The 22,981-nt window shown below is 40.6% G+C and overlaps 1 protein-coding gene across 4 annotated transcripts in view; it reads left to right on the plus strand.

The window, feature by feature from the left end:
- LOC126100195 (vacuole membrane protein 1-like) overlaps nucleotides 1-22,981 on the plus strand; it is a 99,538-nt gene that overhangs the window by 42,489 nt on the left and 34,068 nt on the right. For all 4 annotated transcript variants that reach the window (XM_049910757.1, XM_049910754.1, XM_049910756.1 and 1 more), the window contains one exon: nucleotides 20,256-20,346. In XM_049910757.1, coding sequence (XP_049766714.1) covers nucleotides 20,256-20,346 — 91 coding nt within the window. The remainder of the gene's footprint in view (nucleotides 1-20,255; nucleotides 20,347-22,981) is intronic.

Below are 22,981 nucleotides of genomic sequence, written 5' to 3' on the forward strand. Positions count from 1 at the left end.
GTATCTTCTAAGTCGTTTGGCCAATGCTTGTAATTTCTGCTTCTTTTCATCTAATTGCTCTATTGCTTCTTGCTGTGAGATTTTACCTAACCTTTTTCGTTTTTTGTCTGATATTTCATTTCTTATAAATTGTGTTAGCTGTCCGATGTCTTTTCTCAGTTTTTCTATTCTGATCTGTAGCCTGTGTTGCCATACTGGTTTTGTGGGTTGGTTGGTTCTGATCTCTGCCTAGTGTGTATATTTAGTGTAGTGAGTGCTCCTACATAAACCAGTAGTTGTAACTCTTCCATAGTTGTTTTCATTTATTTTGTTGTGTATGATTGTGTTGATAGTTGTCATTGTTGTTTCGACTTGTGGGTTATTTGGTGGTCTATGCAAGAATGGTCTAATTGTCTGTATTTGTGTCTTTGTATTCTACATATGTCAGCTGAAATTTTTCTTCTATATCTAACATGTGTGTCACTTCGTGTTCTATTTGTGCTTGTTCTGGTGGCTGTCTTAAGATGTCGTTTTCCTCTGATTGTTTAATTGACGCGTTTTGTTCTTTGTTTGTTTGTTTTCTCTGGGATGTTTGAGTCCGTTACTATATTTTCTTCTTCTTCTGATTGCACATTATTTTGTTCTAGTATTTGTTGTACTTGTTGTTTGATGTTTTCTAATTCTGACTGGGGTATCTTGTTCTGTTAAAAATTTTAAGTCTGGGTATCTAATAATAAATGTTGTGTATACTTGTGATCTGTATCCAGTTGTGTTGGTTCCTAGGTTTGTTGCTTGGTAATAACAGAACATGAGGTGTTGATTAACTTCATCTGACCATCTCTTCCTCTGTCTTTGTTTTCCTTCTAGGGTGGTTGCAGGAAGCATATCTTGCAAAACACTTCTATTTGGATTTAAATCATTTTCCAGTTGGCTAGCAGTGTCGTTACCATTGTGGGCGGGCATAGGGTTCAAGCATCGTCCCCGACCATGACGGCGCTTGTCCGAGGCTTCTTTAGTTCTGTCCTGAACCAAGTAATCACACTAAAAGGGGGGTTAGCCCTATTAGTGGTTTGTTCTTTTCGTCGCCTTTTACAACTGGCAGAACATACCGAAGGCCTATTCTTTTCCCGGGTCTCCACGGGAATTATTATTATTATTATATAACTTGTCTGAAAAAAGAAAGAATTGTTTTTGTTGAATTTTAATGTTTTGTGCGAAATTAAATGCAGTTTAGGGCAAGAACGAAATAATGTTAAAGCTTTTGCTCCTCTCTGCTTCACATTTTTGTGTAAGTGGGAGTTTGTGTGCATTTTTATTTTATTTTTTTGGATAATTGTTTAAGATCTCTAACACATGTACTAGTTAAGGAAGTAATTTCCCGGCTGAAAGTTCTTATGTGGCACCCAAACAACAACTTACACTTATTACACACTTAAATGTTAAATTTTTGCTTGTAGGCACACTTATTTAATTTCATCCCTTTCTCAGTCAACAGATGTGGTATGGGAGTCCTTAATTCCTTTGTGGCTAACTTTTACAGGTAATTTTGTTTTCTGTTAACACTTGAAACAGATTCAACAGAGTTCATGTTGGCACCACATGAAAGCCAGTCTTTGCACAGTAAACAACAAAGTCCAAACTCAAACTGCCATATGGGGAAATGATTAAATTCAGGTTATACCATCTACCAATATGGTAATTTGGCTAGAACACAAATGAGGCACTGAGAACCATAAAGGCCAAAAGCACACCGTCATTTATCACACATTTAAGTGAATATTAGAGAAACCAGTGAGACAGTTTGTTGTGAACATTCATATATATAATGTGGACCTACAGCACAGATAAACCTGACTCGCCATAAGATCAACAGATGTCAGAAGCATGAGTAAATGCTACAGTCTCACAATCGATGATGATGTGCTTTATGGTTCTCAGTGCCTGAAACGAATTACTATATGACAAAAATACAGAACTTAATAAACTACACCATACTACATCTCTTTTAGAATTCCAAAAAATTGATTTTTCTATCAGGATAACTAGAACATGTACTGATGTCTGATCTAATTTTACTATATAGTGAGTGAACTGGCAAGTCTGCAAAGTGTGCTACCGTCTAGAGGGATTTATGCCAAGCAAATGGGGATAAAAGTCTGCTACCGTTTGGTACCACTTGGTGGCAACTGACATAAACTTGTAGTTGAGTGGTATGTGCTAGATGTGCATACTGAGAACCGTCACATCGTTAATCAGATCTGTATGTTTTTGGCCTGTAAGGCAATTGCGTGATGCCAGTTGCGCGTGCAAAAAAAGCTCCTAAAAAGTGCGCAGCTGACGGTGTGCTTGCGACCCTGATGCCAAATTTCATGAAGTGTAGAGGATTAGCAGTGTAGCGTAGTGCGGTAGATTTAAGCAGAGTCCTTTCACTTCTGCAATGTGTTGTTGCAATTTCTTCAGATGGTGGTGTGATACTGCTTTCACTAACCATTTACAAAGTTCATCAATGAAACTGTCGAAGGCAACGGTTTTCTTAATTAGTTTATTTTCCTCCCGTGTCGCATATGTAATTTCTCCATAGTTATCTGCTATGACTTCCAGGCCAAGTGTCTGTAAAGACAGTCCTCCCTTTCCAGGGCAGTCACCACATACTTGAAACAAACAAGTCTCTCCCTTTATCGCTTCCTGAACACGGGGTCCCGGGTTCGATTCCCAGCGGGGTCAGTGATTTTCACCTGCCTCAAGACTACTGGGTCTTTGTGTTGTCCTCATCATTTCATCATCATCATTCATGAAAGTGGCGAGATTGGACTGAGCAAAGTTTGGGAATTTGCACAGGCAATGATAACAGCACAGTTGAGCACCCCACAAACCAAACATAATCCTTATCATCATCTCCCTTTATGTCACAGACTACTATTGACTTGACACGCCAACCATTGTGTCATATGTCACATGCTCCTGTAAGTTCTTCACAGTTACCACACAAAGTTCAAAATTCGCGCAGTACAGACACAGACGTCTCTAGGGGGGTATGAAACTACCCACTTAGGTCGTAGTGCATAAAATTTGGTCTTCCAATATGTGAAGTTGTATAGTAGTTCTTATAAATTGCAGAAAATTCTTTAATGCTGTGAGTCATGTACCTCTTCACTTTCACAAGTTTTTGACCTTCAACTGTTATAGTTATAGTGTCCTTCTTGCTGGCACTCGGGCGAGAACGATCCCATTTATCTTCCAGAAGAAATCTGCTTCTACAGGATGACCATAATAGAGATCTGGTCTTCCAAAGACTCCTTTTACAGAGCTCACATTTCCTGATTTGTCTACCATTTACTTTGATACTAATGGAATGTGGTTCAAAATTGTTTTCTTTGAAAATGTCTCTGGAATAATAATTAAAATTCGCACCTTTTCACTGTAGGATCCACAGTATTCAACAGGTGAATTGATATTTGTGAAAAATCTCTGGCAAGAGGTGCAAGAGTGCTTTGGTTCATTTTCTGCTGAATATGGAATTTCTACTTCGAAGAGTGTGGTCAGTTTTGCTGTAGTGTATTCATCCATAGCTTTAGTAATTTCTCTGTGCTTTCTTGATGCATAGAGCGTATGACTCAACTGACCATGGTTTCTGAACAGGACTAACACCTACCTCTGTAGTTGAATAATTCAAGGTATTTAATTCTTCCTCTATTGATGCAAAATCTGCATCATCTGCACTGTGGGAGGCTTTACCTTGTTCAGGTACTATCATTGTTGTTATTCTGTCAAAACATTTAGAACACACAAAGTCGTCACTGGAAACATCTTCACTTTGCAACAGAGTCTTCAAATGAAAACACTTATTCCCAACCTGAGCAAAGTCTGTTTTTGTTTTTTGTTTTATATATCACTCTTTTATGGATAAGCAAATAGTGAGCACACTTCACTCTCCTGTGGTCCCAGTCAGAAGACATTTCAAAAAGTCCTTTTCACAAAACTCACTGCAACTGTGTCAACTGGCAAATTCCTCACAAAAACACAGAATGCACTGGATGGTCTCAAATTTCTTACAAGCCTCTTCAGTAAACAAATAAGCACTGAACAACTGCAATACAGAAACCTGCAATGATCAGCCACAACAAAGTGAAAGAAATAACTACAACAAAGACAATAGAAATAAACACTGTAACAAAGAATTTAGTAAGAAACAACTTCAGTGAAGACATACAATACCCTTAAAAGTTAAAAAAAAAAATTAATAAAACCTATCCAGTTTAAAAGTTGAAGCTCTCCTTTACAGACATGGTACTAATCAACAGAAAAAAAATCTAACTTTTCTGGATTAGCATTTTTGAAATAAAATTTGTAGATTATAAAAAAAATTCAAAGCCAACAGTAAAAGAACTTTGACAGATATGTCCAAACGGAGGATACCATTGTAATCATAAAGCAATTATCTTTCAAATAAAACAAAACTGTAATCAATTATTTAGAACTGTTACAGAGATACAGCATATTAAATATTTTTCCAAAATTTGCATCTTCAAAATGGTGTTCACAGTGTCATCTTTGGGGGCCTGTATCTCGGGACAGGTGTTGTAAAAAAGGAAAAATGTTTTTAATGTTCAATGTAGTAATCCTTGGTATTTTCATGAAGTATGTTTTGTGTATATATGATCTCCTTGAAGTTCGTTTTTCCCAGTTAAGCGTATCCTAAAGAAATGTACCATTTTAAATGAAGCCATATTGTTCAGACTCAATAATTTGCAACAGGTTATGGGCCCAGGATATGTGAAACTGAACAAATAGCTTTTTTTTTTTTTTTTTCTCTCTATGGTACTCCATTCATATGAACTGGAAGACATTATTATTGGTATGCGTCAACCCGCGGTGATGCCTCGGGAACCAACAAGTGAACAGAAGGCAGCGTATGCAGAATGGCAAAAGAATGACGTGAAAGTGGCAAGTTTGATAGCAAGTGCGCTAAGCAAAGCAGTAACTGAACTTGTATTGACGTGCAGAAACTCGAAAGAAATATGGGACAAACTACATGAGAGATTTGAATGTAGTAGCATGCAACGCTTGAACATGTTAATTGAAACATTCTTCCGTTTCAAATGTGACTAAACAGAAGATATTAGCTCACACGTTGATAAGTTACAAAAGCTATTTGTAAATTTAAATGATGAATTAACGAACATGAAGAGAATACGTTGTCTGAAAGAATATTAAATGGTCGAATTTTATCTACTCTGGGAAAGGAATATGATAATTTTAAAGATCTCTGGGACATAATACCGACTGAAAACCAGAAATTGAACTTATTATTGAAAAACTTTGTGCTATTGAACTGCGTGAACAAAGTAAAATGGATGTAACTGCATTGGTTGCGTATAACTCACGAAAAAGGAAGATGTCAATGGACCAATGAGTACAGTCTCGTTTGGAGATGCTCGATATTATGCATGTTTTAAAGATAATTTCAGTAAATTTCGTCGAATTTTATTTCTTAAGCACAAACATGAAGTGTACGATATGCTTAAGCAGTTTTTAAATGAAGCACAAACCAGACGACATGTTGTTAAATAATTTCGATGTGATGGAGGTAAGGAATTTAACAACTACTTCATTAAGAAATTACTCATGGATAAAGGATTAGAATTACTGATTTCTCCACCGTATACTCCTGAACAAAGCCGTGTGGCCAAACGTGAAAACAGAGCAATTGTTGAAGCTGCATGTTCGGTGCTAAACACAAGAAAGCTACCAAGAGGACTGTGGGCAGAAGCAGGCAATACAGCCATCTATATTTTAAATTGTACTGGAAGGTCTTCAGTTCCAGACAAATTTCCATTATGAGTTGTGGTACAATCGATCACTGTGAAAACTTGATCATCTCAGAATTTTTGGCACAGGTTGCTATGTTCATATAAGCAAACAGTTCCGTTCAAAATTTGATGACAAAGCTGTTTTTGGACAACTCGTTTGGTATGTCAATGACAAATATGGATTTTGGGTCTGGGTTCCTTCCAAAAGGCAAGTTGTCTTGAGTCATGATATAAAATTTAAACCAGAGATAGTGTGTAGCTCATACAGTGATCACATTACCTTAGACATTCCTCATCAGTCTGCTTCTGGAGGAAGTCAAAGTGAAGAAAACCTTAACAGACTTGAACCTGGAGGAAGTCAGGATCAGATGGCAATAACAAAAAAATCAGCAGAATTCCTGAAAACCAAAGCATCAGAATCTTGTAACGTAGATGAACTGGAGAACAGAAGACAACGAAGAAAACCAGCCTGGATAGAAAATGGTGAGTTCTTGATGTTTTCAAAACTTACCGCTGGCGAACAAAAAGATCCAAACTGTTTTTCTGATGTATTACAGTCGAATAAGAAAGAAAATTGGATGCAAGCTGTCAATGAAGAACTAGAATCACTAAAGAGAAACAATACTTGGGTGTTAGTTGAACGTCCTATGAATGCCAAAGTATTACAAAATCGTTGGTTTCTACGTCGAAAAGTTTCAGTTGATGGAAACACTCACTTCAAAGCCCAATTAGCTGCTAAAGGATATATTCAACAAGCAGGAATAGATTATGAAGGTACATTTAGTCCTGTTGCACGTTATGACACCATTAGAGTTTTGCTAGCGGTAGCTGCTTTAAAAAAAAACTGGTGTTGAAACAGTTTTATGTGAAGACGGCATTTTTGAATGGAATACTTCAAGATGAAGTATACATGGAACAACCAGAAGGCTTTAAAGTTAGTTCACATAGAGTGTGTCTTCTGAAACGGAGTCTCTATGGACTAAAACAAGCACCACGCTGCTGGAACAAACGGTTTATGGGTGTTATGGAGAAAGCAGGTTTTCGGAACAGTGCTGCAGATCCTTGTTTGTTTCATGGCAAATGCATTGAAAAAAGACTTTATGTAGCTATTTACGTTGATGACGGCCTAATTGTTGGCAGTGACGAAGAAGAAATAGCAGCGTTTCTGAACACTTTGCAATGTGAATTTGATATAACATTAGGGACTCTTGACAGTTTTCTTGGCATAAAAATAAAACAAAATTAAAATGGCGCAATTATGATAAGTCCAGAAAAGTACACGAAAGAAATACTGGAAAGATTTCGAATGGCAGAATGTAACATGAATTCAACTCCCATTGGATATGAAGAAAATGATCAGAATGAAACAGAAGCAATTTCGTCCTCCATTCCCTATAGCAAGGCAACTGGATGTCTTACGTATCTCTCAATAGCAACTTGTCCAGACATAAGTTTTGCTATCAATAAAGCAAAAGGGATTTATATGTTTTTTTGGACATCTGTCATCAGCAATTGGATGCTCTCCGTACCGCAACAACAATAGTAGTGTGTTGTGAATAACCTCAGCGCTCGCTATTTGCAATTTTTATTTTTCCCCCAGGCAGGACATTTACCCACCTTAAATTAAGGACCTTAGTCAATCAAATGTCCTCCACCCCCCTCCAACTCCCACCACCACTTCCTACCGTTCTTAGGAATTTTAACAGACACCACTACTTACAAGGGAGTACCATGTGGCATGAGCCTTCTGATTGACCAGCTTTCTTAGAAAATCTTCATCTTTGTTTCTTCAATTATAATACCCCTGCCCACTTTAGTGTAGCTCATGATACCTTTTCAGCTATTGGCTTTATGATCTTTTTCTCCTATCTTGCAGCTTCACCACAACAGTTGCTATATGATGATGTTTGTGACCGTGATCACTTTCCTGTGATACTCTCTCTTCCTCATCAACACCCGATGGACCAGTTGCCGCGATGGGCTCTCCAAAGGCCCAGCTGGCAATTATATACCTCAACCATCACCTCTGTCCCCTCTGCATTACTTTATATGGACAAGATTTTCAAAGACGTCTCCAATGTGATCTGCCACACCACTGGAACTGGTATCCCCTTTACTTTAAGAAATACAATAACCTGTCACATTATGTATTTTTATTTATACCAGTACGCATTTCTACCTTTCACCCATCTTTGATTGGCAACATATTTAAATATTCAGGTAGAAAATTGCTTAAAAGAATAATCAATTGCAGTTAGATGACAATATTATTAAAAGGATAATTGCTACTCATCATACAGCACAAATACTGAATCACTGATAGGCACAACAAAAAGACTGTTCAGCAAGTAAGCTTTAGGCGAAAAAGGCCTTTAAACTGCTTTCATGGCAGACGCGATTGGCTGGGGTTGGGGTCTTCCACCACACACAGGGCCCTGGGAGCCCTCAACCTACCTAGTCGTCCCTCTTTCAACCAGTTTTTAGTTACTTTTAAATGCAATTAACCCTTTTTTCTGTTGTACCCTATTTCATGTTTTTAGGACCGCTCCTTCATATAACACTCTCATGAAGGCAAGACCATAAGGATTCTGTCCCTCAACACTAGCTAATGAAAAAAGAATGGTGGTGGTCTTCCACTTCTTCCAGGGTTTTATTCTTCCTCTGAAAGTGAGTTACATTCCTATCTTTAACACTTTGACTACAACAAATCAGGGCTGGGGGGGTTGTGTTAGGGATGCTTCTTGCAGCATTTTAAACCCCTGGGACCACTAGACCTTGCCCACCAACGCAAAGACCTGATTCTGTCGCCAACAGGCACAAAGTAGTGGAACCTTTGATGCGCAATGATTGTATCTTATATAAGAAATCCTGTCTGCAGGTCAACTAGCATACCACATGTTGGGTACAACCCAACGGTTTGAATGAATAGCCGAGGATAGTCACCATGACTGAACTAACTGAATAAAGAAAATATGAAAGAAGGGCAGTTCTAAATAAAAACTAAACAAAACCAGTGACAGAGAAACCAGTCACATTGTTTTAAAGACAAAAATTAATTCAGACAAACATGTCAAGAGCTCAGATGGAAACCCAGTTCTAAGCAAAGAGGGGAAAACAGAAAGGTGGAAGGAGTATATAGAGGGTCTATACAAGGGTCTATACAAGGGCGATGTACTCGAGGACAGTATAATGGAAATGGAAGAGGATGTAGATGAAGATGAAATGGGAGGTATGATACTGCGTGAAGAGTTTGACAGAGCACTGAAACACCTGAGTCGAAACAAGGCCCCGGGAATAGACAACATTCCATCAGAACTACTGACTGCCTTGGGAGAGCCAGTCCTGACAAAACTCTACCATCTGGTGAGCAAGATGTACGAGACAGGCGAAATTCCCTCAGACTTCAAGAAGAATATAATAATTCCAATCCCAAAGAAAGCAGGTGTTGACAGATGGGAAAGTTACCGAACTATCAGTTTAATAACTCACAGCTGCAAATTACTAATGCGAATTCTTTACAGACGAAAAACTGGTAGAAGCCGACCTCAGGGAAGATCAGTTTGGATTCTGCAGAAATGTTGGAACACGTCAGGCAATACTGACCCTACGACTTATCTTAGAAGAAAGATTAAGGAAAGGCAAACCTGCAGGCAAACCTATGTTTCTAGCATTTGTAGACTTAGAGAAAGCTTTTGACAATGTTGACTGAAATACTCTCTTTCAAATTCTGAAGGTGGCAGGGGTAAAATACAGGGAGTGAAAGGCTATTTACAATTTTGTGTAGAAAGCAAATGGCAGTTACGAGTCGAGGGACATGAAAGGGAAGCACTGGTTGAGAAGGGAGTGAGACAGGGTTGTAGCCTCTCTCCGATGTTATTCAATCTGTATATTGAGCAAGCAGTAAAGGAAACAAAAGAAAAATTTGGAGTAGGCATTAAAATCCATGGAGAAGAAATAAAAACTTTGAGGTTCACCGATGACATTGTAATTCTGTCAAAAGACAGCAAAGGACTTGGAAGATCAGTTGAACGGAATGGACAGTGTCTTGAAAGGAGGGTGTAAGATGAACATCAACAAAAGCAAAACGAGGATAATGGAATGTAGTCGAATTAAGTCGGGTGATGATGAGGGAATTAGATTAGGAAATGAGACACTTAAAGTAGTAAAGGAGTTTTGCTATTTGGGGAGCAAAATAACTGATGATGGTCGAAGTAGAGAGGATATAAAATGTAGACTGGCAATGGTAAGGAAAGCGTTTCTAAAGAAGAGGAATTTGTTAACATTGAGTATTGATTTTAGTGTCAGGAAGTCGTTTCTGAAAGTATTTGTATGGAGTGTAGCCATGTATGGAAGTGAAACATGGACGATAAATAGTTTAGACAAGAAGAGAATAGAAGCTTTTGAAATGTGGTACTACAGAAGAATGCTGAAGATTAGATGGGTAGATCACATAACTAAAGAGGAGGTATTGAATAGAATTGGGGAGAAGAGGAATTTGTGGCACAACTAAAACCATTACAGCTACAGGCAGAATTGAAGAGCTGATGAAATTTGCATCCTAAGTCGTATGTAATATGTATCTGATTGGAAGAGGGGGGGGGGGATTTTTGCAACTGCAGGTACACTATCATGGTTGACCAGGCTGTACGGCAGCAATTGTTTGCTGTGGAAGGGATTATAGTTGTCAAAATGTAGGTGCTGTTGGTAGTTAATGGGCTTAATGTGCACAGAGATATGGACGGAGCCATCAGAAGTGGTCAATGTCTAGGAAGGGTTTTGGAGGTCCAGGTGAAGCAGATTGGATAGAAACTATTAAGGTTGTGGAAGAATGAGGAAGAGGATGTCTTGGTCATCAGTCCAGATCATGAAGCTATCACCAGTGAACCTGAACCAGATGAGTAATTTGGGGTTTTGGGAAGCAAGGAAGATTTCAAGTACATGATCCATAAAGAGTTAGCATAGGAGAATGCCTTGTGGATGCATGTGGCTGCATATCTGTTTATGTAGCTTCCTTTCAAAGGAGTATGTGAGGATATAATTGGCAAGGTCTATAAGGAACGAGGCAGTGTTGCCAAAAGTTAAAGTGAGCTCCCCACCAGTTTAAAGTGCAAAAACCACCAGAAACCCATTAACAAAAATTCCCCTACTCTCGTAATCAATAAAATTTCCACTAAATTTTTAAATTATTATGAAAGAAAACAATAAGTATATTAGTAATTAGTTTTCATTTTTATTAAGCAATAAAATATTCACAATCACTAAAAGAACATACAAGAAATAAATCAGCAAGTCTAGGTCAGGGACATACAAAAAGGTCTAAAACAACAGCTATTTATTTAAATGAGTTTGTCTTCTTCAGATGAATCATTTTTGTCTGCATCGTCATCATCGTCAGTTTCAGATTGATATAATTCTTTGATACCAATTTGTTTTACAATGTTTATTGGAATTTCATATTCATTGCAGTATTTTCCTTCCAACCTCAAACCACGGTGTATTCTTAATATAGCAGTTAAAAGATTTGACTTCATTCTATTCCTCTGCTCGTTTTTTATTACAGTCGTACTGCTAAATAGTCTCTCAACATCGGCATTGGAATGACACTGTATTAAGAGAATAATCACAAAAGTCGCTAATTCCTCAAATTTGGATTCCCCTTGAGCATCTTTAAAATGCAGTACTTCATTAAAAAAATTTTTTTGTACCTTTGGTCACATTCTAGTTCAACTAATGAATTTGCCGCCACTGGTTATCTACTCTTGCTACAAATTCTACACTTTTACTGCACTGAGCCATTATATCAATTGGATTTTCTTTGTTGTGATAAAGTGCTTGTTCAACACTTACAATGGAAATATTTTCGTCAGTGACCAATTTTCTGGTAACGTGTGTGTGTGTGTGTGTGTGTGTGTGTGTGTGTGTGTGTGTGTGTGTGTGTGTGTTGTTGGTTTTATTATTATTTTTTATCACATTTGTTATAAATGTTATGCCCCGATTACGCAACATTTCTTCGTCTTCCCATGGTAATCCTTTCCCTTTCATTTCAAGCAACTGCTTGTCAAAGCAGAATCCCTGATACCATCTCTGATGTAGAAATCATGGATATTTTGAGTAAAAATATAAACTTGATTTGCAGGTAACGTAACTTCGACTCAAACATTTTACTGACTCTGTTTATTTCAGTTAATATTGGATATAAAAATGAAATATATGCGTAATTAATCTCGTTTGCATACATGTTGTTGTTTTTTGTTGTGGTCTTCAGTCCTGAGACTGGTTTTATGCAGCTCTCCATGCTACTCTATCCTGTGCAAGCTTCTTCATCTCACAGTACCTACTGCAACCTACATCCTTCTGAATCTGCGTAGTGTATTCATCTCTTGATCTCCCTCTACAATTTTTACCCTCCACGCTGCCCTCCAATACTAAATTGGTGATACCCTGATGCCTCAGAACATGTCCTATCAACCGATCCCTTCTTCTAGTCAAGTTGTGCCACAAACTCCTCTTCTCCCCAATTCTATTCAATACCTCCTCATTAGTTATGTGATTTACCAATCTAATTTTCAGCATTCTTCTGTAGCATCACATTTTGAAAGCTTCTATTCTCTTCTTGTCCATACTATTTATCATCCATGTTCGACTTCCATACATGGCTACACACCATACAAATACTTTCAGAAACAATTTCCTAGCACTTAAATCTATACTCGATGTCAAAAATTTCTCTTCGTCAGAAACGCTTTCCTTACCATCGCCAGTCTACCTTTTATATCCTCTCTACTTCAACCACCATCACTTATTTTGCTCCTCAAATAGCAAAATTCCTTTACTACTTCAAGTGTCTCATTTCCTAATCTAATTCCCTCAGCATCACCCGACTTAATTCAACTACATTCCATTATCCTCGTTTTGCTTTTGTTGGTGTTCATCTTATATCCTCCTTGCAAGACACTGTCCATTCTGTTCAGCTGCTCTTCCAGGTCCTTTGCTGTCTCTGGCAGAATTACAATGTCATCGGAAAACCTCAAAGTTTTTATTTCTTCTCCATGGATTTTAATTCCTACTCCAAATTTTTCTTTTGTTTCCTTTACTGCTTGCTCAATATACAGATTGAATAACATCGGAGATAGGCTACAACCCTGTCTCACTCCCTTCCCAACCACTGCTTCCCTTTCATGTCCCTCAACTCTTATAACTGCCATTTGTGTTCTGTACAAATTGTAAACAGCCTTTCGCTCCCTGTATTTTACCCCTACCACCTTCAGAATTTGAAAGAGAGAGTACTCCAGTCAGCATTGTCAAAAGCTTTCTCTAAGTTTACAAATGCTAGAAACATAGGTTTGCCTTTCCTTAATCTTTCTTCTAAGATAAGTCGTAGGGTCAGTATTGCCTCACGTGTTCCAATATTTCGACGGAATCCAAATTGATCTTCACCAAGGTGGGCTTCTACCAGTTTTTCCAATCGTCTGTAAAGAATTCGCTTTAGCATTTTGCAGCCTTTACTTATTAAACTGATAGTTCGGTAATCTTCACATCTGTCAACACCTGCTTTCTTTGGGATTGGAATTATTATATTCTTCTTGAAGTCTGAGGGTATTTCGTCTGTCTCATAAATCTTGCTCACCAGATGGTAGAGTTTCGTCAGGACTGGCTTTCCCAAGGCTGTCAGTAGTTCTAATGGAATGTTGTCTACTTCATCTACATCATCTTCCATTTCCATAATATTGTCCTAAAGTACATCGCCATTGTATAGACCCTCTATATATGCCTTCCACCTTTCTGCTTTCCCTGCTTTACTTAGAACTGGGTTTCCATCTGAGCTCTTGATATTCATACATGGTGTTCTCTTTTCTCCAAAGGTCTCTTTAATTTTCCTGTAGGCAGTATCCATCTTATCCCTAGTGAGATAAGCCTCTACATCCTTACATTTGTCCTCTAGCCATCTGTGCTTAGCCAGTTTGCACTTTCTGTCGATCTCATTTTTGAGGCGTTTGTATTCCTTTTTCCCTTCTTCATTTACTGCATTTTTATATTTTCTCCTTTCAGCAATTGAATTCAATACTTCTTCTGTTACCCAAGGATTTCTACTAACCCTCATCTTTTTACCTACTTGATCCTCTGCTGCCTTCAGTACTTCATCCCTCAAAGCTACCCATTCTTCTTCAACTGTATTTCTTTCCCCCATTCCTGTCAATTGTTCCCTTATGCTCTCCCTGAAACTCAGTACAACCTCTGTTTTAGTCAGTTTATCCACATCCTATAGCGTTCAATAACTCTGCCATGTGACACCTTTTGCGCACTTTAGCTGCGGAAAAATGTGTTTCTAGCTCTGACCTTGCATGTATATTCTTGATACAGCATATTCAATTGATAACCACCTTGTCTGGCATGCTTGAACTTTTTTTAATGGTTTCTGTCCATCATTGATGGTTTTGTATCACCTTATAAAGAGACTTCTAAAGAGATTGTCTGGAAGAAGAGTGACTAAATCAATCGTATGTCTCTTTAATTAAAAACCCCAAACTTCTTGGTAAAAATTGTGTTGCAGCAGCTGAAACAGCCTACTAAAATCAGATGTGTAATACCTCTTCTTTCAATTTCATAAATACTCCGTTATTTACTCCAACCATGATCAATGCCCATTAAATTTTCAAGTTGCAGATTGAATCATTGAAGTGTCTTCTTTATAGCAGAGGCAATAGCTCCAGCATTACATTCATGCACTTCATCAAGGTCAAGGTGTGTAGATACCATTTTTAGGTGTAATTTACTGTAATAAACTATAGTCAGTTTCAATATTTATGTGCAGCAATATCAGCACATTCATCAGTTAATAAGCTAAATGGTTGACCTTCGCAATCTTGTTTTAGAACGTCAGTGAAATGCAGTGCTAATAAGTTTTTTATAACTGAGGTGCACTTAGTGCAGTGCAGCTGAACTTTCTAGATATCTTTTTCATTGCTGTGATTAATGACCTCTCCCAAATGGTTGACTACACATGTAGTAGTATGCATGGTTGTGAATAATGCAAGTGTTGCTTCTTCCTTTTTTTTTTTATTCCTAATGGACTTAAAAAGCAATTTTAGGCTGCATAGTTAAAACCTGTTACAACGTACAACGATTTACTTAGTGAAAGAGTGGTCAATGATTTAAAGCTGATCAATGAATGACTAATCAATTTTTTAAAAAAAGGTTGCTTACCTTTTTATTTTGTAGGTGCTTCTTTGACATCCCATGACACTTCATATCTCCATAGTTACACCTAAAAACTGTACAACAAAATTTGCAATTTGCTACTGACCTGTAGTACTTTCAATACCTTGAAGCCAATCTTTTCAATGTGGGTGTTGAAGCCAAGAATCCCGAAACTTTTGTGTATAAAGTGCTTTCAACGTAGTTATACACATATGAAGTTGTGAAATAATACTATACACTGAGAATCACAATTGTATAGTCCCCCCAGGGGGTCCACAACTCTTTTGTGGATACGAGCTAATGTGGCCTTCCTTCCTTTCCGGGCTGCATACCTTCCCTTTCCGCATCCTTCCCCATCCCCCATCTTCGCCCCTCCTCCCCTCACCTCTGGCTCTTTCCTTCCCTTTCTCACCATCTGGGAGTATGGTTTGTGCCTACGTCCGGAGACGGACGCTCGAAAATGTAACGCATTCTTCGCCTTCTTTGCTTGTGTGTCTTCTTCCTTCCTTTGTCCTTCTCTTTTCCTTACCTCTTCTCTTTACCCTTTTCTCCGCTGCGGCGTTTGAGACCTCTCTTCTTTCCTTTCCCTTACTCTTTCTTCCTCCCTGTGCATGTCTGAAGGCCGACCCACGCATTTTTGTGCGTAGCCGGTGACGGGGTAACGCGTAATTCCTCGCCCCGGGTAGACTGCTAGGACATGTACGTACCCCCTGGTAACGGCCAGGCCCAGGGAGGGGTGATTACCCGAGCTGATACCTTCCGAAAGTGCCGATTGGTCCCTCCGTCCGTTTGTCGGGAGGTGTGACCTGAGGTGTGAACAGTCACCTAAGGCGGGAGTGCCCTCAGAGAAAGTTCAACTTCCATCGAAAATCAAAGCAGGCTATGAGATAATTTCCATTCGCCCTTACGTCCCAAACCCTACGCGTTGCTATCGGTGTCAGCAGTTCAATCACACCAGCCAGTCCTGTTCCAATCCGGCCAAATGTGTTACGTGTGGCAAGGATGCCCATGAGGGTGCTTGTTCACCTCCATCCCCTCACTGCATCAACTGTATGTGTGACCACGCTGCTTCCTCTCGAGATTGCCCCGTTTTTAAGGACGAAAAGCTCATCCAGGAAATCAGAGTGAAGGAAAAGGTGTCGACCTTTGCTGCTCGAAAATTATTCGCCAGTCGACAGCCCACTGTGCCTCAGAGAGGAAAATACAGCACTGTCCTTGCTTCTCCTCGGCCAACAAAGGAGGCGGCCACGCAGACTTGCGACCTCACCTTTAGTGCCACGGTCGTCAGATCGGCCAGCGCAAAGATCGCCTGTTCAACCTCACCAGTTTCGCCTGCCCACTCTATGGCTCACCCTTCATCGGGTTCTGCTAAATCTCGAGCCCAAAAGTCAGACACCAAGACTTCGAAAAAAGAGCATACTCTTGAAGATTTTTTACGTACCCCAACTTCACAACCATCGGTTCCTCCTTCATCTAAACATCATAATTCCAAGAAGGCTACAAAGAAACCCAGTTCATCTCCTTCTCTGCCAAGGCGTGTCCCATCTACAGCACCACCTGGCGGAAATCGCCCTCGGCCGTCTTCTGTGTCGCCGAGGCACACTGCTGACGGCCGATCAACCAGCCGATCGCTGGTGGCAGGAGCTGCTCCTGAACAACCTATGGATCAGGATCTTCTGCCTTCGGCTGCATGCCGTTCCATGCTGTCAGTCGCAAGCTCTGAGCAGTCGTTGAGTTGACAGCAACCTTGGTCACATTCCTCCATTTTCTGTTCACCCTATGTCCATTATCCACTGGAATATCCGCGGCATTCGAGCCAATCGGGATGAATTGTCGATCCTCTTACGATCCTACTCGCCGGTCATCTTCTGTCTTCAGGAAACAAAGCTGCGTCCCCATGACCGCTTTGTTCTCCCTTATTTTCAGTCCGTCCGATATGATCTCCCCTCTGTTGAAGGCACTCCAGCCCATGGAGGACTCAGGATTCTTCTCCATGATATTCTCCATTATCACCCAATTCACTTAAACACTTCCTTCCAAGCTGTCGCCGTCCGTCTTTCCCTTTCTGGATACACGTTCTCTCTTTGTACTGTATACATTCCATCGTCCACACCAATGGCACGAGCTGATCTCCTTCATCTCCTTGGTCAGCTTCCACCCCCGTATTTGCTGGTTGGGGACTTCAATGCCCACCACCTGCTTTGGGGATCTCCACATCCTTGTCCACGTGGCTCACTATTGCTAGACGTCTTCCACCAAGTGGATCTAGTTTGCCTCAACACTGGGGTCCCTACATTTTTGTCTGCCTCCACGACAAATTTATCTCATTTGGACCTTGCGGTCGGTACTGTTCCGCTAGCTCGGCGCTTCGAATGGTTCGCCCTTGATGACACACACTCGAGTGACCACTTTCCACGTGTCCTCAGACTGCAGCCTCAACTGCCATGTATGCGCCCGCGGCGCTGGAAGTTTGCCCAAGTTGATTGGACACTTTTTTCGTCTCTAGCGACATTCAATGACTGTCACTTTCCCAGCGTCGATGATGAGGTCACACATATTACCGACATTATTCTTATAGCTGCCCTGGCGCCCCCCAGTTCCTTGGTGGAACGAGGCATGCCTTGACGCAATACGTGAGCGGCGACGTGCTCTTCGCGTTTTCCGCCACCATCCTACTTTGGCCAACTGTATCCGCTATAAGCAGTTCCGTGCACGATGCCGTCGTGTCATCCGCGATAGCAAGAAGGCAAGCTGGAAATTCTTTATTAGCTCATTTAACACCTTCACTCCCTCCTCGGAAGTTTGGAGTCGGCTTCGACGGTTCTCAGGCGCGCATAGTTTCTCCCCGGTCTCTGGGCTCACTGTCGCGCATAATACATTAGTGGACCCCGTCGCAATTTCTAACTCATTTGGTCAGCACTTTGCTGAGATTTTGAGCTCTTCCAATTACCGGCAGCGTTTCTCCCGAAGAAACGTGCAGCGGAAGTGTGACCTCTTGCTTTCTCCTCTCCAAATCGCGAAAGCTGCAATACTGTTTTCTCCATGCGGGAACTCCAACATGCACTCTCTTCTTCTCGCTCCTCCGCCCCAGGACCGGATGGTATCCACGTCCAAATGTTGCTGCATTTATCAACCCATAGTCTGCGTTACCTCCTTCGCCTTTATAATCGAATTTGGACCGACAGTACTTTTCCCAGACGATGGCGGGAAGCTGTCGTCGTTCCTATTCCGAAACCTGGAAAGGACAAACATCTCCCCTCTAGCTATCGCCCCATTTCTCTCACGAGTAGTGTCTGTAAGGTTTTGGAGCGTATGGTGAATTACCGTTTAGCTTGGTGGCTGGAATCCCGCAGTCTTTTAACACCTGCCCAATGCGGATTCCGAAAGCATTGTTCTGCAATTGACCATCTTGTTGCTCTCTCCACTTATATCATGAACAATTTTCTCCGGAAACGCCAAACAGTAGCAATATTTTTTTTGATCTGGAGAGAGCATACGATACCTGTTGGAGGACAGGCATCCTCCGCACACTGTTCTCTTGGGGCTTTCGAGGTCGGCTGCCCCTTTTTCTTCGCGAATTTATGGCAGAGCGCACATTTAGGGTGCGGGTGAACACTACTCTCTCCCGTACTTTCTCCCAAGAAAACGGGGTACCCCAGGGCTCCGTGCTGAGTGTTGTACTGTTTGCCATTGCCATAAATCCAGTTATGGATTGTCTCCTTCCTGATGTCTCGGGCTCCATCTTTGTGGACGATTTTGCGATCTACTACAGCTCTCAACGGACCAGCCTTCTTGAACGACGTCTTCAAGGATGTCTCGATCGCCTCCACTCTTGGAGCATCGAAACCGGCTTCCGTTTTTCTCCCAGTAAGACCGTTTGTGTTAATTTTTGGCGACGTAAGGAGTTTCTTCCACCCTCCTTACATCTAGGACATGTCAACCTTCCGTTTTCAGACGTCGCTAAATTCTTGGGTCTTATGTTTGACAGAAAACTATGCTGGTCCTCCCACATTTCGTATCTTTCGGCTCGCTGTCTGCGATCCCTCAACACCCTCCGTGTCCTGAATGGTAACTCCTGGGGAGCGGACCGAGTGGTCCTTCTCCGCCTCTATCGCGCCTTAGTGCGCTCGAAATTGGACTATGGAAGCATAGTCTACTCCTCTGCTCGGCCGTCTATTCTTCGGCGTCTCGACTCTATCCACCACCGTGGATTACATTTAGTGTCTGGAGCTTTTTACACCAGCCTTGTGGAAAGCCTTTATGCTGAGACTGCTGAACCTCCGCTGTCCAATCGGCGAGCAGTCCTTCTGAGTCGTTACGCTAGCCATCTGTCTTCCATGCCTGCTAATCCAGCCCATGACATTTTTTTCGACGCCTCCTTTGATGTAGGGTATGCAGGCCGCCCCTCCTCCCTACTACCATCGGGAGTCCGCTTCCGTCAACTGCTCCATTCTCTTTCCTTCCGCTTTCCTAAAACCTTCTTGACAACTTGGGGTACAGCACCGCCTTGGCTCCGTCCCCGGATCTGCCTGCTCCGTGACCTTTGTCGATTTCCCAAGGATGGTACCCCTTCACTTGTTTATCGTCAGGCATTTGCTGCTCTGTGTGCACAAATGAAGGAAGTCACATTTATTTACACCGATGGCTCGGAAACATCGTTAGGTGTAGGGAGTGCCTCTGTTGTTAGCGACACCCCAAATCACTTTCGGCTTCCCGACCAGAGTTCGGTCTATACTGCGGAGCTTTACGCTGTTCTCCAGGCTGTCCACTACATCCGCCGCCATCAGCGGTATTATGAGTGCCTTTTAATTAGACAGCAAAAGATTTAAAGCAACAGCAAAAACCAATGTAAGCATATTAAAAGGTTATTTTATTGCCCACTCTTTTCAGCTAATGTCTTGACAGTGCTGCTGGAAAATGGCAGATTGAATCCAAACTTCAAAATTTTAATTTAAAATGACTTCAGTTGTCATGTTTTCAGAAAATAGATTTGTCATATAAAACCAGGAAACAGTTTTAAAATGAAGACTGTAAAGAGTGTGTAAGCTTGGACAAAGTCATGATCTTACTAACTGTTCCCAAAATTGAAAGTAATTTCTCTCCATTACATTGTCATCAGCACATGAGGAGGAGGTGGGGGAGTAGTAGTAGTAAGAGCATGAGTAGTTGGGGAAAAACAGTTTCCACTTACAGAATTAGAAACAGTTGTGTGCGTAACTCGAACTTCTTTATACATTAATTGCTTGTATTTTCTTCTTGTTCCAACAGGTTGCTGTATCATCGGACAACTGTTGCTGCATGTATTGTGCTTCTAGTTTTCTTCTTCATGTTTTTCAATACAGCTGGTCCCCATCAGCAGGTATCTATAATTTCTGTTATTATAAACTATTGACAGTTTCCTTAATTTTATGAAGCATTTTATAAAGCATTTGGAGGCAGAAAAGTAAAAAAAGAATCAGCTGAAGCAATTTAACTAAACCTGCACCTATAATAAGATAGTCACATCTCCACCATCATTTGGTTTGATTTCATTTATTTGTTCATTCAGGGATCATCTCACCAAAAAATGGTCGTATGAAATGTCAGACTGTTCTCTTGTCAGATATCTCATTCTATGTCTTACAATGTGAGTGGAGGCATTATCATCTGCCAATCTCCTACTGAGATATTCATGCACCCCTGAATGAACATGGTCACTTCCAATGGTATCATAGACCTTTCTTGTCATCATTTGCATTGTTAAGTTTATTTAACCCCTTTGAACATCATATTATTACTGCCCAAATTATTGCAGAATCTCTACCAAGTGTCACAGGCGGATGAAGATGTGACTAGATTTTCCAATACATAAAGACCTCCTGTAGTCAGAAACAGTTGTATTTCAGCTACGGTAGTTAGTTAGTTACATGTTCCATTGATCAATAGCACAGAAAACCTTTATGATGTGGAATGTGTCAAATGCACAAGAAATGTACACAGGAAACAAGTTCTTTTTCTTTTTTGTTTACATTATAGTGTTATACCTAAATATTTCTATTATCTATCCCATTCCCTTAAAAGGCACAAAATGCATATATTATATATCCATATTTATTTACTCATATTCAAGAATTCATCTATGGTATAGAATTAGTAGTCAAGGAGGTATGATTTCAATTTGTTTTTTAAACTATCACTGCTGTCTGGCAGACATTTCATTTCATCTGGTAATTTATCAAAAAATTTTATAGCAGCATATTTTACCCCTTTCTGTGCCACAGATAGGTTAAGTAAAGGATAGTGTAGGTCTTTCTTTTTTTCTGGTATTGTAATCGTAAATGTCGCTGTTGATTTTAAACTGGTCCATGCTGTTGAGAAAAAATTTCATAACTGAGTAAATGTACTGTGAAGCAGTTGTAAGAATTCCTAAACTTTTAAACAGATGCCTGCAAGATGTGCAACTATGAACCCCACACATCATTCTAACTACTTTCTTTTGAGCAGTGAATACCTTTTGCCTAAGTGTTGAGTTGCCCCAGAATATTATTCCGTATGACATCAGAGAGTGGAAGTATGCAAAGTATGTTAGCTTACTAATTTCTACATCCTCAAAATTTGCAATTGTTCTGATTGCAAAAGTTGCTGTACCTAGTAGCTTCAGGAGATCCAAAATATGAATTTTCGAATTAAGATTCTCATCTATATGTACACTCAAAAACTAAGTATGCTCTACCATGTCTACTGACTTCTTTTGATGTGTTATGTTTATTGAAGGAATTATACTTTTTGCAGCAGAAAATTGGATGTAATGTGTTTTTTCTAAGTTCAGAGCAAGCCCATTTGCAGAAAACCAATTAATAACTTTCCCAAAGACCTTATTTATATCATTTTCTATTGGACTTTCTTTTACTGGATTAGTAATTATGCTTGTATCATCAGCAAACAGTGTCAGCTGAGCATTTTGTTTCAGATAAGAAGGAAGGTCATTCACATATATCAAGAACAGGAGGGGACCTATGATCGAACCTTGTGGAACACCTAATGTAATTTTACTCCAGTTAGATGAAGTGGCAAACTCCTTTGAATCACTCGAAGCATATCGGCAATCATTTCTGTAACACTGTCCTCCTGCATCTTCATCAATAAGTCAAGCACCACTTGCCCCCCCCCCTCCCTCTCACTCCCCCCTCCCTCTCACTCCCCCCTCCCTCTCACTCCCCCCTCCCTCTCACTCCCCCCCTCCCTCTCACTCCCCCTCCCTCTCACTCCCCCTCCCTCTCACTCCCCCTCCCTCTCACTCCCCCCCTCCTTCTCACTCCCCCCCTCCTTCTCACTCCCCCCCGTCCCTCTCACTCCCCCCGTCCCTCTCACTCCCCCCTCCCTCTCACTCCCCCCCCCCCCACTCACCCCCCCCCCCCCCCGCCCTCTCACACCCTACCCACTCTACTTCAGTACTCCATTGAACAAAGGAGTGTCATGAACTCAGTACTGTGACACTATATTTATTTGCTGTAGATATATAGGTATGTTTTGTACATTTGGCGGTTATTGTCACAGATACTCAACCTCATGTTGCAAGTCTGTAAGGTACAACACGTTTATTGATCAACACACCACCATAGCAATCAGAGATGCATTCTTGGCTCAAAATACTGAAAAATATGTTTATAATAGCATCATTGCATTACGGATAAATTGGATAAAAATCTCTGGAAGCGTGTCGCTTATGCCAGTCTGTTCATATTATTTTGTCTAGCTGTTTTAACTGTATAAAACAAATGAACAGAGTAAGGGTAACAACTTGCTTCATAGGTGAGGCATTGAGTGATCTAAGGCATATAAAAAGACTCTAAATGCTAATAAGCTTGTGGAAGGTTTCCTTCAGGACCAGCTGATACATGCATGCACCCAATATTAACACTTGCACAGCTACATTTTTCTGGCTGACAACATTGTAGCAGCACTGCAGCTCAAGTGGTGGTGTAATGGTTGGAGTAGATGAGGGAGAAATGAAG

The sequence above is a fragment of the Schistocerca cancellata genome, chromosome 9 (assembly GCF_023864275.1).
Source record: "Schistocerca cancellata isolate TAMUIC-IGC-003103 chromosome 9, iqSchCanc2.1, whole genome shotgun sequence".
NCBI lineage: Eukaryota > Metazoa > Arthropoda > Insecta > Orthoptera > Acrididae > Schistocerca > Schistocerca cancellata.